We start from the raw sequence: 16,566 nt of genomic DNA on the forward strand, positions 1-16,566 counted from the left end.
AACAGGTACTTACCTATCAAAAAAATCCCTGATCAAGATGTACATCCTGAAATTAGAGCCATTCAGAAATAGGTCATAGTTGACTATTCCCACAAAATAATTCAAGAATATCCTAAAATTCATAGAAAAACCAAGCAAACACAATATTTAGTTTAAATAGATAGCTAAGCATTAGTTTTAATAGGCTTTCCAGACCCATCATAATCCCCTTGAAATCTAGGAAACGCACAAAAATAAGAACACAACTGAGTATGCCACAGGTTAGTATCTAAAGTAACTGCAGGAGTGTCACATCAAATATCATGAAGGCTAAGTGTGGCAAATGTGCCTGTGTAGTGATCCTTCCGTGATACAAATTAAGACACACAACAAATAAATACAGGTACAAGTAGTAACGGGATAGTACTTACTCAGTTACATCACTTACTGCAGTATGATGATGGTTCCCTGCCCATGGGCGCATTAAAGCGATGCACGCTCTCAAAGCTCGATCCAAAGGCTGTAGGTTACACTTGGGACCAGGACCGCATCCCTGGGGAGGACAAACTTAGAACACTTGTGAGTCAAGGGCAGACAGTCACCTGAACACGAGCTCCTAAGGCAATGTGGTAGCCAAAAGATTAATGGGATCAGTTGAACATGCTGGACAGCTCATGTTTAAGAAGATTCAAAATCTGGTTACTGTTTTTCAACGTTAGAATGCTTTGACAAACAGTACATCAAAAAGCCTCTTCAGTGTCATCTCTCACTGTTTGCAGATCTAGGTGTTGTGTTTATTGCTCTTTATCATACTTTGGAACTAAATATATTTACAGCACCACCAAACAACTCAAAACCTGCTGAGAAGGGATCACAGTCTCCACAGTACTGACCACCATTTCCACCAACTTAGCTTTAAGATGAAGACTAAAATCTTGGCCCCTTTGAAGTGAGTAGCAGAAATCCCATTGACTCAGCGGGGCCAGGATACCATTGGAAGGAATTTCCTTCATTTCAAGTCTGAAGAGTTGAAGTTCTTGGATTACACAAAATGAGAAACAAAGAGTTTTAAATGATTTATTTGATTTCTCCACATGATCACAGTTATAGTTTTACATCAATAGGGTCTGTTACTACTTACAAACAGAATGCATATTAAAATGAAAGCACTCCTGTCTTCCCCATAGTTACAAAAGGGGTCTCAAGCCTCCCCAGAACAGAAGCTTCTTGTAAGCATAATGTTTTTTGAAGTCTTTAACAGTCTGCACTCAAGACCTAATTCTAACAGTTTAATACAACTCAAAGCTGATTTAAGTTCCTAGCAGGAGATAGGCAACCTCAAAGTGACTGCAGACTTATAGTAATACTAATTTACACACTATGTACAATTTAGAGAATTATCTATTCCCCCTACTGGTCCCGTTTTCACCACCCCCTCTTCTCTTTTCCAAATTTAATCTTGTTATTGGTTCCACTTTTCTTTTAAATATATACACAATAATCCATTTTGCAGGCAAGAAGTGCGATGGTATTTTACAACGGAACAGCAAAATGCATGCTTAACTGCAGAAAACACACGGCTTCATATGGAACAGCAAGCCAACATCTAGAGATTCATTGTTTAAATATCTGCTGACTGTCTTTCAGCTCATTTTATCAAGAAACAAGAGGCTTCTGCTGCATGCAGTACATGATGGGAAAATCATTCTACACTGTATGTTAGACTTGCCTTTTTTTTAGCAATACAAGACGCACATTATATTAGGATGAACTTCGTTGTTTGTTTTTACATTGTTTTACATTTCATTAACTTAAAAAAATAAAACCCCCAAATATATATTTGATTGTTGTCCCAGAAAAGATTTTTGTTGCCACACCTTCATTCTTTACGTTTCCCTTTCATTTTTCCAAATCAGCATTACTACTTTGCCACATCATTTATGGGAAAAGAGAAACATGGTCACTCTATGCAGTTCTGTACCAGTTTTCACTTGGCAATGGCATTTGAGAAAAAAACCCTCTCAATTCTACTCCTGCCTGCAGGCTGAACAAATTAATTTTCTTAACCACATGCAGTGTTAAAGTACTATCATTTTCCTATTCTAGGCATGATCCACACTGCTCTATGCAACTGTTAATCAAGGACGGAGTCAGAGAGGTTATACTACAGCCCTAAACACGCAGCAAAGTTCTTAAGACTTATGCTGACACCAACACGTTTGTTTGCTTAAAGTACGTACAAACACACAGTCTTAAAAAAAAAAAACTACCAGAAAAAAAAAATCAAGTCCACTGTTTCTCCTCATTGACTTGAAAAGTAGCGTTCACAAATACTGTGCTCTTATATGACCAGTTTTGTTTTTTAAACTAGCCTCAAATGATCTGTGATTTTACACATGCAACTTAATGCACCTAGAGGGTAGGCACAGACTCTTTCCCCACGTGTACATGAATTCATGTGTAAACTTTTTTTTTTTTGCAAGCACATTTGTGACACCTCCTGAATATTTAATTGATTGCACATGGAAAATCAGTGGTCAAGCATTAAAATGTGGCTTACTGTGTAAGTTTAGAATATTTCTATGTAACTCTAATTTAAATGAACGAAAGGGGTCTTTAAACATAAAGCAAATGCCGATCTGGAAGATTTAACATCTTCATTGTTAATTAACACAGCTAGAATCAGATTTTCCTCTCCACTGCTACTGCATATTCTGCATTTACTCCATACACCGGCAATTTTGCTTACATTATAACTCTGCATCTGAAACAAGTATAGACTCCGTCACCCAGTGAAGAGGAGCGTTCTTACCTCTGTTTTAATTAAAAGATGCAGTTTCTGAAAGATGTTTGTACCTGAACAGTTCTTTATCTTTTCTGGAACAACCTATAAATTACAGTTAGACTCTACTATTGGTACAGATGTATGAAGAAAAGTCTACATATTGAAATATGTTATCACTTTACTTCAACTAATATCAACAGTAACACTGATATATTTTGCAAATATACAATATGTAGAGTGTAGCCTCACACTAATAACATTAGATGACATGCAGACAGTTCTACTTTCCCTTATAAGAACAGTATATATTTTTTTAAACTGCAAGGAACGGAGCCTCAGGGGACCCATATGAGCCCTCTTAAGGTAAGCCGCAGAATTTAGAATAGTATGAGTGATACTTAAAAATAATAATGTAATTACTGGTTTTCTTTTCATGAAGAGAATTTAGAGGAGCAGAAGGGAAAAACATATTGCACATGTGTGAAACAAACGTGGACAGCTTTAAACAAAAGGCTAAACTCTAGATTGCTGTATTTGCTCTCTGTGGAGGTTAACAAAGTGCTCAGTTTGCAGTTTTGCTGGTATTGTGATATCAATGGTATGAAAGGGAAAAAATGACTCAACCTCTCCCCCGTCCCCCCAAATACTAGAGATGCCATGAGCAAGCCAATGTGAAAAGTCACTCTCTTGTTCTCATGTCCGCATTATTCCTGACAATTATATTACTGTTAAATAGAAAATTGACTGGCTGTTATTATTATTACTTTTACCCATCTCACACTGGAACTTTTTGCTCATCCTCTTCAAGGTTTGCTTTTAGGCTGGTACAGTTTTGCAGTTGTGATTCCTTTGTCTCTACTGTTTAGGTGTAAAGTCCTTGCAGTGGCTCAAAATGCTGAAACTACAAAGTAGGCGCCATGTATAACTTTGTACAGGATTTTGGGATAAAAATTGTATATAAATTTGCAAATGGTTTGATTAGAACACATAAGCAACAACAGCACAGCCTGGTTTTATGTGATGTCTTGCAACTAACTGAACTATGAAAGTGAGGGTTTGAGCATAAACTCAGCCTGCTGAGTGCTGGGTACTTTCAAACTAACAAATGTGATGAGTAAAAATGGTGAAGCCACTTTGTTGCTAGCACATGGCTACATGGAATTACATTTTTTTAATATATATATATATTTATATATATATAAAAACCCTATACTAAATTCTAAAACAAACCTTCAAGTTTTAGAGCACTTCCACCTGGAAACAATGACTAGAATTCAGCTTCATTGGGGGTAAAAATGAGAAATTATGGTGAACAGGAAACAAAGTAGCTGAGAAAGATGGAAGTTTGCCATTTTCATGTTTGAGATGAATGTTTTTGCAGTGTGTACATGCACCTGTCGTAACTCTTCATGTGTGTTCGTTAGATCATATGCATACAAAAGAAATGTGGATCATGTAAATTCACAGTTATCACAGCCTTTAAAGTGTCTAAGAATTTGTGTGACCAATGCTTGAAGACGACCACTGGTAAACGGTCATCCCACATTGCTACGGTATAATTACTGCATCTTAACGAGTTTGCTTACCTGAAATAGCAGAGCAGTTATAATACTGATTACGTATGATATTATCGTGTTAATAAAATAAGGATTTATACAAAGCAGTATTTGACTACAACATTTAAATGCTATGTTACTTGGCACATTTAGTAATGATTGCTTAGAAATCTTAGCGAGTCCAGAGGACCTTTAATGAAAATACTGAAATGTCTGAAAACCATTTAATGTTTTTGGTCTACTCTTTCATATGCTATTCATCTATGATACTGTCCTATCAAGTAAGTGGAATTCCTTGTAAAGTCTATATTGCTAGTTTTGTGGACTGAAAAAATTTCTTTCCAAGCACAAATGTTAACTATACAGTATATATATATTTATATGTATATATTTATATTATATAAAGTTTACTTACGTACTTTCATCAACCACATCAGGTCTACTTATTTTTTTTTGCCCATTGACAATAAAAGAGCAAGAATGCAACACTTGGTTCTGTATCACTTTTTTCCTCTTTTCATAGACTAGGTTTTTATTACGCATGTAAAATTCTCCAGGGATGTGGTGTAAAAGGTAGCTTTACTCATATTCAGCAAGCAGCACGTTTTCAAGGCAGTTTGGAAATCAGAACTAACCAGATGGGAAGCGTCTGTCGAGTAGATAAGCAAAACCAGTATCGATTGCACTAACTTGAATTATTTTATTTAGTAATAGCAAGCCTTTAAGCTCACACAACTCAATTAAATTGTTTGTCTAGGTAAAAACTGACAATAGTGTTTGTTGCTTCCTGTAAGTGCCTTTGTAACTTGGTTTAAAACTATAGCTATTAGGAGGGTCAGTCTGTTCTAGACTATTGTGCTGATGCCACTGTGTTTGGGCTTAGTGCTGGCTGAAGTGGAGGGAGGCGGTGGCGGTCCATGGTGGTGCTGAGAGTGCTGGGGATGGGAAGAGTGCCCTGGGTGCGGAGGGGGCAGTGGCGGATGAGGAGGGTGGGTGTGCTGCGCGTGCGGGTGCTGCATGTAAGGGGTGTGCTGGGAGTGGGCCGCGTGCTGGGAATGGGGCACGTGTTGGTGATACTGGTGTGGGTGCTGGATATGCTGGGGAGGGTGATAGTGGTGGTGGTGGTGGTAGGGTGGGGGGTTCTGCTGCATGTGACAGTACTGCGAATGGTGAGAGTGCACCTGCGCCTGCGTCTGCCCCTCAGCTGGCCCTGCGTGATGCATGGCAGAAGGATGCTGTGGGTGTTGCTGATGTGGGATTACTGGAGGGTGCGCAGGTTGCTGTGATGAGCCAGATGGTGGATGGCCTTGGGAAGGTGGCTTTCCCCTTTTACTACCAAATAAGGAACCTAGGAGTGAGGAGGAGTTAGGCATAGTCTGGTGAGGGCGAGATGGACACTCTCGGGTTGATGTAGCTCTTCGGCGCATGTGAGGACTGCTAATGATGGACCCCTAAAAAGAAATTAATAGAAATAAAAATTAAAAAGATCTTAAAATGTTTAAAAGAAAAAGTTCACACTGACCCACAAACTCCTCCTTCAGTGTTCACATGGGTGGACTATGTTAAGAGTTCTAGGAGAAATTTTATCTCCACCTTCTCTAAGTGGCCAATGAGGCATTCATGCCCTTCGTGGGATATTTTAAGCATTAAAGGTTTTTCTCTCAGTACTTTAATATCAAAAGCTATGACTTTAAATCAGAAAAATGTCACGGAAGAGTAGCATGACATAAGACTTAGGAGTGTGTTTTTAAGGGAAAAATACATTTCAAAATACTGTTAAAAATACCATACTTGCTTTTTTACAACAAAAAATAAAACTACATGAAATTAAACCTGAATAGTTAAACACACAGCAGCAAATATTACAGTTACAATTCAGATTTCAAAACAGTATTTCAAACTTTTTTTAATAGTAGTTTTCCACTACTATATGCCACAGTGCTGCTTCTCAAGCCTACCTCTTAATTATGTGTTAAATGGAACCATACCATTTTTGCCACTAAGATTTCTATGTGATTGTGTTCTCCTGACCTGTGGTCCAACATTCTCTATTATTTAGCCTAGAATGGTGTATTTAGTTTCTGGAAGTTTTGGGTTTGTATTTTTTAAAAAGAGTTATGGGACACAACAGTACTTAGGCAAAGTGTGCTAGATTTAAACTGCGATCTACCTGAAGCAAACACAAAAAAAAAGAAAAAAAAAAGAAAAAAAAGAAAAAAATCTGCAAGCTGAATTCAGAGACATGAACAGTATATATAAATGGTTTGAAGATGAATGAAATCTCATGAAATCCACATTGAATTCACCTATCTTAGTAGTTTCTTCCTCCCATGCCCTATCTGTGCAATTCCATGGTGTCATGACTGCATACATTTAGCAATTTAACTCCAAAATAAGCAATGGGAATGGTTGAGCATGAAAGTCAATAGTGGTAGCCAAATACCAAACAGCAAGAACAGTGTATTTTGTAACAAAGAGCAAGTGGGCTTTTAAGCTGGGACCAGACTGAAATGGTGGCAAAAGGACACATCATATTCATTTAACCATGCTTGCAGGAACAAAGGGAACAAGGTTAGCTCAAACCAAAAATGGCATTGGTCTAAAACAAGCCGTCAGTGCTTTTTAAGCTGCAAGAATACGGAGTGAGTAGCCTAGGCATGCATTTTATTTGAGGCAGGCAGGTTATATGTTAGAAGAAAAAAGAGCAAAAAAATATGTATATAAAAGAAAGGTTTGAAATGCACATCATCACATCCAGCTAGACATCAGGAACTTCCTACTTACTTCCATATTGCTGTCTAGCGATCCTGCACTGCTGCGTCGCCCACGCTTGCCTGCCCAGGACATGCAACACCATAGATTAGAGACTGAGACAAGACCCGGGTGAAAAACAGCCGCTTTCCCTCAATCGCTAGAGGAGTCTCTAAATGCAACTAGAGGGGCTGCAGGGGGTTAACATTGCACTGGACATTGCACTGGACGGGTACAGCAGCGACTAAGGCAGAAACTTAGATTTTTAAGGCCATCAGTTCTATTAAGTTTCTGTACCTGACTAATTTTTAAGAGGTATTGTTGTTGTGAATCAACTAGCATTAGCAGGGTGTGTTTTTTTAAATTTGTACAACTCTTAAAATACATGTATTTTAGCATCTGTATTTAGTAGTAAGGTTATGAGTTGACCAGCAACAATTTTAAATTGTTTGATTTCCTGGAATCTAATTGTCTATGAAGTTTCTTTCTTTAAAGACTGGTAGCATGGATATAGACTTGTGGGGTGGTATTAACTTAAATACAAAATTTAATATTGGCATATTCTGAACTTCAGTGTGGGGGATTGGTGAGGGGCATCTGGTTTGATTTCATTTTCAGTTTTGAACCTCAGTGGATTTCATATAATCTTCTTTCATGAGGTTTAAAAAAACTAAACTTAATTTTTGATCACGAAATCTGGAATCTGTCTTGACATTATGGCTAGATTTTGTTTGTTTAGCTGTGCAGTGCTTTAACTTTAAGTATGATGGATTTGTTCTCCAGCATTCTCAAATTGCCAAAGACATTTGCCTAAAACTACACGTGAAACACCAGACTGTTTGCCTAAAGAGCCAGAATACTTCAGTGGCTATACACAGGACACAGGATCCCAGATTTTCTCTCTCATTTCACAGGAGAGAAAATAGCACATGGCTGCAGTGGAAACAGGTATTTTTGAAAATACAGATTGTTGAGCATTGCTTTGCAAAGTTTCAAAATACAGGGTGTCTAAGCAAAGCTCACCTTTGAAGAGTGGTCAGGTTCTCAAAGCTTCTCTAAAATCTGCATGTTTTTAGAAACCTGTTTTCTCAATGCTTTCTCCTTGCTTTCCTGCAAGGCCAAATATCAAAGACAATATCCACCCTGCATTGGTACATTGCTGCCTTCAGAATCTTCTACTCGAACAGGTGGTTTTGGGGAGGGACGTGAAGATTTCAGCATCACTGAACCGATGAGTCACATACCCTCTTCTTCAGAAGCCCAAAAGGCACCTGCTATCAGAGCTAAAGAGAAGAACTTTGGGACTAGCTTGTAAGTGGGACGCAACAGTGATTCCTGGGAGGTTCACCCTTACTTCTTGACATACCCTTTCATAGACCAATTCAGACTACCCATAAGCCTTATAAGATCAGTGTGATCTGAAAATACCACTTATTGGATCCAAAAGCATCACTTTGACCTGGCTGGTCACGGGATGCTGCCCTGCAATACAAGTTTCTCTTAAGAGCTACAGTTCTCTTTAGGCTTACTGTAACATTTCCCCTTCTCTTATTATCACGGAGAGTTACTCCTCCATACAAACCCCTCTACATTGACATTAAATTGAGGGGAAGGTGCTTGTGGTCAAGGTGTTTTGTTCAGCTTGTTAAATTAGTTGGAATTTTGAACAATTCCCCTAGTCAGGCTCTGTCAAAAGCTTGGTGCTTCATCTCTTGCTGCAGTTTTAGCCTCCTGAAAACCATAACTGTACTATCTTACAAACCCCCCAAGAAAAACTGGGTTTGATATTCCCTTATTTTTACTTCTAGTCAGGCTTTGATATTTTTCTGCGCTGCTAACGGGGTTAGTACTCATTAACACTCAAATCCCTCTCGCTTACTGATACAAAATCACAGAGAAAGACAGCCATCTCTTAACTGAGCAGTCAATATTGCAAATAAGACTGACAGCTGCCACAAGTCATTAAATGTGGCAAAAAATGAAGGAAAACAGGAAAATCTACTGCCTTTTGTATATGGCAGAAGTCAAAGTCAGTAATAAAATAACCATGAACATGGTATATACACAGCATATACAGACAGAAAGAGACAGATGGATTTTTGCTTAGAATAACTTCAGGGCAAAGTAGTACTAGCAAAGCCAAGAACAGAAAAATCCTACTTAAAATGCCTGTAATTTCCCTCAGATAGGCACTATCACTATAAATAGCACTTTGTTTATTGTCTTAAAACCAAATTGAACCCAATTCTGTATTGACCTCCAGTGTGATATGAAAGCTATTAAGTAAATCCTCTCGAGCATTCCCCCTGCCAACGTGTGTTCATACCAGACTGTTCTCTGGTCTCTGAGATGGCATCCCATCTCAAAAATGTTTCCCCAGAGCTGCAGTGTTCAAATGCATTTCAAGAAAATGGTGGCGCTCGACTAGAATTGTATGTTAGCATAACTCTGTACTCGCATAATAATTAACGGCTGTGGTATAAAGCAAGGTGGTATTTATCAAGTCTGAAGACCAGTTTTGCTTAATACACTACTGATCTTTTTAAGGATGTTACTTAGAGTGGTTGTAAATTTATTTTTATAAAATTAAATGTCAGTTAATGTAATCTTTTCTGATTCATTCCAACAATTCATTGATGTTAGATATGAACATTCTTTGTAAGAAATATCTTTAACTTACGTATGTATAACATGTCCCATGTATGTACATGCATTATATGGGACTAAGAATATTTCAAATTTATAGTAGAAATATTAAGTGATTGAAATATTTTTAAAAAGTTAGACATTCCAAAAGAAAATTCAGAATGTCATTAATAAAAATCCATTCTACCTTGCAGAAACTGATCTCTCAGATGTGCAGTTCATTACAGTAAATGTAAGTATTTCTCACTGCTACCCTGTATTTCTTGAAACTCCATTCTACACCAGTGAGATACACTGATATCTAATCAATGTATTATGATCTGGCTTTGTATGTCTTGGGAAAAAAGTTTGGAAAAAAGTTCTAAATTAAGGTTTTGGTAAAGCAAACTAATGTAGCAGCTCTTGTAACAATGAGTCACCACACTAGCCTCCAAAAGCTGTGAAATTGCTATTCCCAGCAGCAGCGGAATCTGTAACCATCAAGCTGCTGAGCTTATGGGTACTACCCAAGCTGACATGCTCAAAATGATCTAAAAAATATGCTCTGATCATTAATTTAGAGAGATCACTTTCCAGGGTGAAAAGACGCTTTGTAACCTTTGTATTTTCATTTTTTTTTCTGGGTGAAACCGGTATAGTCTTAAGACCACCCACCGATTGTGAGAATAGTTTCTTGGCATCTTCAAACAGATCATGCTCAAAATACTGATTAAGCCCCAGGAGATAAGAAAACAGCATAACCACACCTCGCCTCCTTCACTGGAAAAGCAAACAGTGTCTCTTCCATAGGACAGAAAAGTTGTTGATACAAAAGTGTTTCTATACAGTGTGGGGTGTCTTTGTACGACACACTTGTAAAATGGTTTGGCATTAATATATGCCTATCACAAAAGACTTGATTCATACCAATCTGTGTTATTTAAAAAACCCCAGTAAATCCTATCATGCCCATTACTGTTGCTATTCCATTGAAGAATAGGAAATATAACAACAGTGACAAGGGAAGAGACGGGAAAAATCTCTCCCTACTCAGAAAGCTCCTCTCATCAGGGAGAAAAAGACTGCTAGTATCCTCCGTCCTACGTAGTGCAGCAAAACCCATGGGAGAGGAGGCAGAAAATAACCTAGTAACCCTGCCTGCATCAGGTGAGGGAGGAGCCAAGGGACTGCACCATCCCATCACAGATTGGTTCAACAGATTAAGGGATTCTGTAATTGCATGAAATCAGAGTCTTTTTAAGGGGATTACAATGCTGAGAAGTTCCACAGTCTTTTCCATTACATTTTGGGTATAGGAAGTTTTAAAAAATAAATGATGAAATTGTTAAAAAAAAAGCAGCTTTTTTGGAAGGCAGAAAGAAACACTTAAGAAGTTAAAAGGTTGAGGACTGAGATTATCTGCAATATACAAATAGAATTATTTTAATTCTGGAACTACTTTATGTTTTTGTTTTGCTGTGTTTTTTTTTAAGTAGTCTCTACTGGTCTGTGATTGTTTTGAGATAGCTCAGGAGATTACGAGACAAGCACAACTCATATTAATAGTAACCATTATATCACCCTGCACTTCTGTGCAGATTCCAATATTACATGGGTATGCCAGATGTGTATTACCGGGGCAAACCATAATATTACAATTTTTAAACCAGCGCAGTGTGTAAATATTATTTCTACCTTACAGGTTAGACCTGGGGGGAATAAAGCTTGATTTCCACAGGTGCTCACCACTGTAAACTCAATGTGAAAGCACTGGGTCCTCCAGCAACTCAGTCACTGGAATTCAGACTGACTAGCCTAAAATCAGTCACAAAACCCGTGAGAGATACAGAATCAGAACTGCAACCAGTCTAATCCTCCATGCGCTGCTCTAGCAACCAAATCATTCGTCCCACGTACTAATGGCCACAGTGGGACTTCACAACTTTCACATCTTTCTGTAAACCTACTTATCATGTAATTGTATATGGAGTAAGTGGTGAAATGTCCAAAATTCTAATGGAACCCATAAAACTCTGCTTTAACTGCATTAAAATTTGTCTGTCTTGTAATATTCTTCATGTAAATTAAGAATTTCAAAGTCTGGGACAAATAAATTCCTTTCTTCCTTGACTACAGCTTAAGAGTGTGTAATACCAATGATATATTTTTCTTTTGAGAAAAAGAAAGCACCAAATACTTTTGACATATTCACATCTTGGAACAGTTGGTTGCTACATTCCGCTTTTTATTCCATGGAAAGAACTGTCAATCCACAATGAACAATACTATCTTTGAAATCAAGAGACCCTCATGCACATCCTTTTTGCAATTATGATTTAAGCTATCATGGCAAATGCATGGAAGAACAACCACCAGGAAACGATTCCTGACCTTGTTTCTTGACAGGCAAATCTTGCCTTTCCTTACAGTTACAGCTCAGGAGTCCGAATCATTCAGGGTATCAACATTCATTAGATCTAAGAAGCTTATGAATCATCACTCTTTTCCAAGAGAGAAATTTAAAGTCACTTTCCACAGCCACCATTTACTACTGTGATACCTGGTAAAGAGTAATGGACTGTTTTCTCAAATAGTTTTGTCATATAACCCGTGCAACCAAAATGCTGTTCAATCAGATTTCCCCTTCATTGAATAAATATTTTAAATTTTTCAATTTGTTTTTGCGATGTTCATTGGACAATTACCTGCCTTACTGCATAAATATGCAACCAGGCAATTTTCTCATGTTTATTAGATTTATTTCTGTTTAAATGTAGAAAGCAACTCTCTAAAAATCCACTTTCATCATGCCTTTTCCTACAGAAAGACACAAATCCACACACAGTCCCACTACTCTTGTTCCTCCTCCTTTTTGATCCTGTGTTTCATCCACAAAAAGAAGAGTTGAGGCAACCTAACTCAGTCCTCTGGTAATATCACTGGGACGCAGTATCTTGCTAGCTGAGATTTCTTTGTTTTTCTATAGCTCACCTCTCCCACATTAAAACAAAATCAGCCTCACATGCAATCTATTCACTGAGTAAAGGCAGAAGAGACATGTATAATCTCATTAAAATTACACCAAATAATAAAGCAAGTAACAGGTATGTAATTTCTCAAGTCAGTTGCACTGCACAAGACCAAACAGAAACTCTCCATAATTCTCAACTCGTCAAAGTTAAAATTAAGTTTAGTTGGGTTTAACAAACTCATTGATAAACCCTGCAGTCTGTGAGTGGTTTCTACTTTTTATTATGGAAAAAAGTTATTGTCAGTAATAAGCATGCCAATTGTAGGCATGCCCTGTTGAAACGTGAAATGTTTTCATGATTACAAATACATGTTTATTGCATAAAACCCATAACATGAATTTAAATACATGGCAATGTTTGAAAGACAGGGATGAAAAATTCCTATGGGATGAAAAAAATTAATCAGAAATCACATTTATGGGTACAGATACCCACTGAACTCACATATTTAACAATATGGTAGTTCTCATTCTAATGAAATAAAAACAAAACAACAAAAAAGGATGATGGAAGTATCCTCAAGTCTGAGCTATAATAGTGGTGAAGACTAGTGCCTTGATCTAAAATCCGTTGAAGCCAATCAAGCACCAATATTCAACCTTCATCTGATTTTGGATCAAGGTCCTAGGTCTTTTTAATGAAGCAAATGGACATATGAGTATGAAAGCCTAAACAGAGAATAAAATAATTGAAAGAGCTCTCTCTACATATTTGTATGCACATACATACACCCACAAAACACAGGCTATAATTTCAGTCTACAACAATTTATTGCAGCATAGCTAAAATCTCTTCTTTAAAAAAAGGAAAAAGATAAGTAGTGTCTACTACCAAAGACATACATAGTATTGAAATTATGACTATACTGTAAATCATCACTGCAATTAAAAGAACAAATCAGAGTATGTAACACAGACTACGTACTAAAAAAAACCAAAAAATATATATATATAGTTGCTACTATCCCCAGCAGTACTTTCTGAAGAGTGGGCATGGTGTTCAGGTATGAATTCTTGTAAAGGACAGGAATCACGTTTACCACTGAAACACAAGGTTACTCCCCATGGCAGCCTGTATTACATGGGTATGCCAGTTGTGTGTTACCGAGGGAAACCATAAAAGAGAAACATACCAGACTTCCCCTGGCTTTTCTTTGGCTAAAAAATCACACCACCACTCCTTTCCAGTCTTTAGCTATACTAATCAGTTAATAAATCTTAAGATACATCAGTGGTTTTGTGGGATATCAGTATTCTTGTGCACTAGGGCTTCCTCTACTATATTGGCAATAGCATTTCACAACAACCGCTTTTGCAAGAATTGGGAACTCTATCTTGAGTTACACAACAGTAAAAGAGCGTCAGGGACACGCTGTATCTGAATTACATAGCTCTAGGCAGAATTTAGTAGGGCTTCAATCAATTTCATTCATCAAGGTGGTAACACAGGTACACTTGAGCACAAAATACACAGAAAACGGTCATTACACAGAGACCAGTTTAGTTTCTTTTCTTTCAAAGCCTATTGTATGAAGGGGAAGAAGCAAAGGGGAAGAAAAAAAGAAAGGAAAACTAAGTGGATTATTCCTAGCACAAGTGAACCATTTTTAACACTTACAATTTTTCCTCTGTCTTCACTTTCCTGTAAAAGTATATCTAGCAGTATACAACGGTTTAAACGCTTTCAAATAGTGGTTGCTTAATAGAACAAGGGCAAAAAACAAACAGAAATTAAACACGAACTATGAAAGAGGAGCTATTTAAAGTGTTGGATGTTTTGGTATTACTAGTTCTGGAGGCCCCCTGTGAGCTGGGCTTTCTATGCATCACTCACACACCTCTGCATGCACTAGAGCAAGGCAATAAAGGCAGTGCTTACCTGCTTCCGACAGGTCTCGAAGGGAGCTGCTCAGGGCACTTCTTTTCAGCCCCTCTCCAGTAGCGTAGCTGTCATCCAGGCAAGCCCTGTTCAGCGTCCCATTGCCAGAGTCTTTCTTCAGGCTGGAGCACTGAGACATGCTTGGACGCACCACACCCTTCTGTTTTTCTAGCTCAGCTGAAACAAAGAGAAAAATTTTGCAATTCATATTTATTGACTATAAAGAAGGACATGCTAACATCACCATTTCTGTACGGGATCACCTATTACTGGGAATAATAGATAAGAATTCACTTTGGCACCGTTAAATGCCAGAGAGGAACTTCACCCCTGTACTCTCAGCTTTATATTACAACATCCAGGACAAAAGGCTATTCCTCTTTTGGAAAAACAGAAGATAAATTCCATGTTTAGAGAGTCATGTAACTTCTAGCAAAATATATCAGTTTATACTATGGCTACCTAACTGAGAGAATACAGGAATATCAACATGGAAATGAAGAAAAATTCAGTGAAACTTATTTGAAGGCCCATCACTGAGAATTTCAGAGTGCTGTAAACTATCCCTAAAATTCTTACTGTAATTTATACTACAAATTACAGATCCATCTCTCCTCTGTTCATTGCTATTTGCAGTTTGTCCAGGCTAAATTTCCACTGCAGCTACACTGCAGTAAATAATAGCCAATGAACTCAGCAGGGGCCCAAGATATTATTGGGTTTTTCCTCTTTCTAGAATCAAAGACATGGAAAAAACCCACATTATTTTGAACTTTTAAACAGTTCTAATGGGTTTTTATTAGCTCGAAAATGCTCTATTATATGTACCTTTGTACTTACACTCTATTCTGTGCTTTTCCATTTCTTGAACCTCTGCAATTGACTCCCTTAAATCATCTGTAAACTTTTTCCTGTCCTGAGGATTTGGTGCATTGAAATTTATTAGTACTTTGATATCTGCTCCTGGAACAGCTGACGTGAGCCGAATACCGTTGGGATAATCTAGAAGAAAGTCAAGAAAAATTTAGATCGGATTATTCCAATTACTTTTCCTTTTATAAAAATAAAAAAAACCTGAAGGCTTTTTACTAATATTACCATATAGGGGACTAAGTCAGAGAAATAAAAGTCGAAAGGCACAGAATTAGAATGAAAATCCCTAAAATACATTGGAACTGCTTAACTGTCAAGATACTAAATAAATATTGAAAGATAGCCTTTATGCAGTGGTTACCCTTAAGGTACAATGTACAATATAAAAGAAAAATCCCAGAAAAAAAAATAAAAAAATTAAGGGGATAATTTTTGTTTCACGGAACAGATCCCATTACCTACCTCAGTCAATTGTGACCAAAGTTTTGCTGAGTAAAAGCTATTGAATACATCTCAAGTACTAGAAACTGTCATACTTTTAACTTAACGTTTGCAGGAAGACAAACACACCAGCACGTACAGCATTTGGTATTTCCTATTAAGTTGTGTTCCCTGGACATCTTACTTTCCCTTTTTTTTAAAGAAAGTTAAAATTATCTGTGAAATAAAAGGGATGGGTCCCCCCCCCCTCCTTTTTTTTTTTGGCCCATATCATGGACATCTTCACAATAAAAGGCAGATTTTTCAGCAAACTGTCTTTGCCTCTTTTCTAGCTGCACATCTGAGAATGCAAATTTTAACAGCTGGTCAAAAATATCTCCTGGTTGAGATAGAATGTTCATTTACAGAAAGATAGCGTATAAAGGAAGATACTTTCTGCTGTACAAAACAGAATCAGCCTTTGCTTGAAGCACAGACCTGTAGGAATGAGGTGTCAGAAAAACTCAAAATGTGCGTTCTAATTCACAATGTTTTCTGTTACTCAGCTACCTGACCTTATTGGGTTGCTAAAGCTCTCAAATATTTACTGAAGTATTCAACCTTAAGTTCAAGTGCTCCCATGTACTAAAACCTCATTCTCTCAAGA

General features: G+C 37.5%; 1 protein-coding gene across 2 annotated transcripts in view; it reads right to left on the reverse strand.

The window, feature by feature from the left end:
- Positions 1 to 1,041: 1,041 nt before the first annotated feature.
- Positions 1,042 to 16,566, reverse strand: part of IQSEC1 (IQ motif and Sec7 domain ArfGEF 1) — a 72,084-nt gene continuing 56,559 nt past the window's right edge. For both annotated transcript variants that reach the window (XM_068420030.1, XM_068420029.1), the window contains 4 exons: positions 15,447 to 15,608; positions 14,607 to 14,783; positions 7,105 to 7,154; positions 1,042 to 5,771 (listed from right to left, as the gene is read on the reverse strand). In XM_068420030.1, the coding sequence (XP_068276131.1) occupies positions 5,166 to 5,771; positions 7,105 to 7,154; positions 14,607 to 14,783; positions 15,447 to 15,608 (995 nt within the window). In that variant the 3' untranslated portion in view covers positions 1,042 to 5,165. The remainder of the gene's footprint in view (positions 5,772 to 7,104; positions 7,155 to 14,606; positions 14,784 to 15,446; positions 15,609 to 16,566) is intronic.

Source organism: Nyctibius grandis, chromosome 29 (assembly GCF_013368605.1).
Source record: "Nyctibius grandis isolate bNycGra1 chromosome 29, bNycGra1.pri, whole genome shotgun sequence".
NCBI lineage: Eukaryota > Metazoa > Chordata > Aves > Nyctibiiformes > Nyctibiidae > Nyctibius > Nyctibius grandis.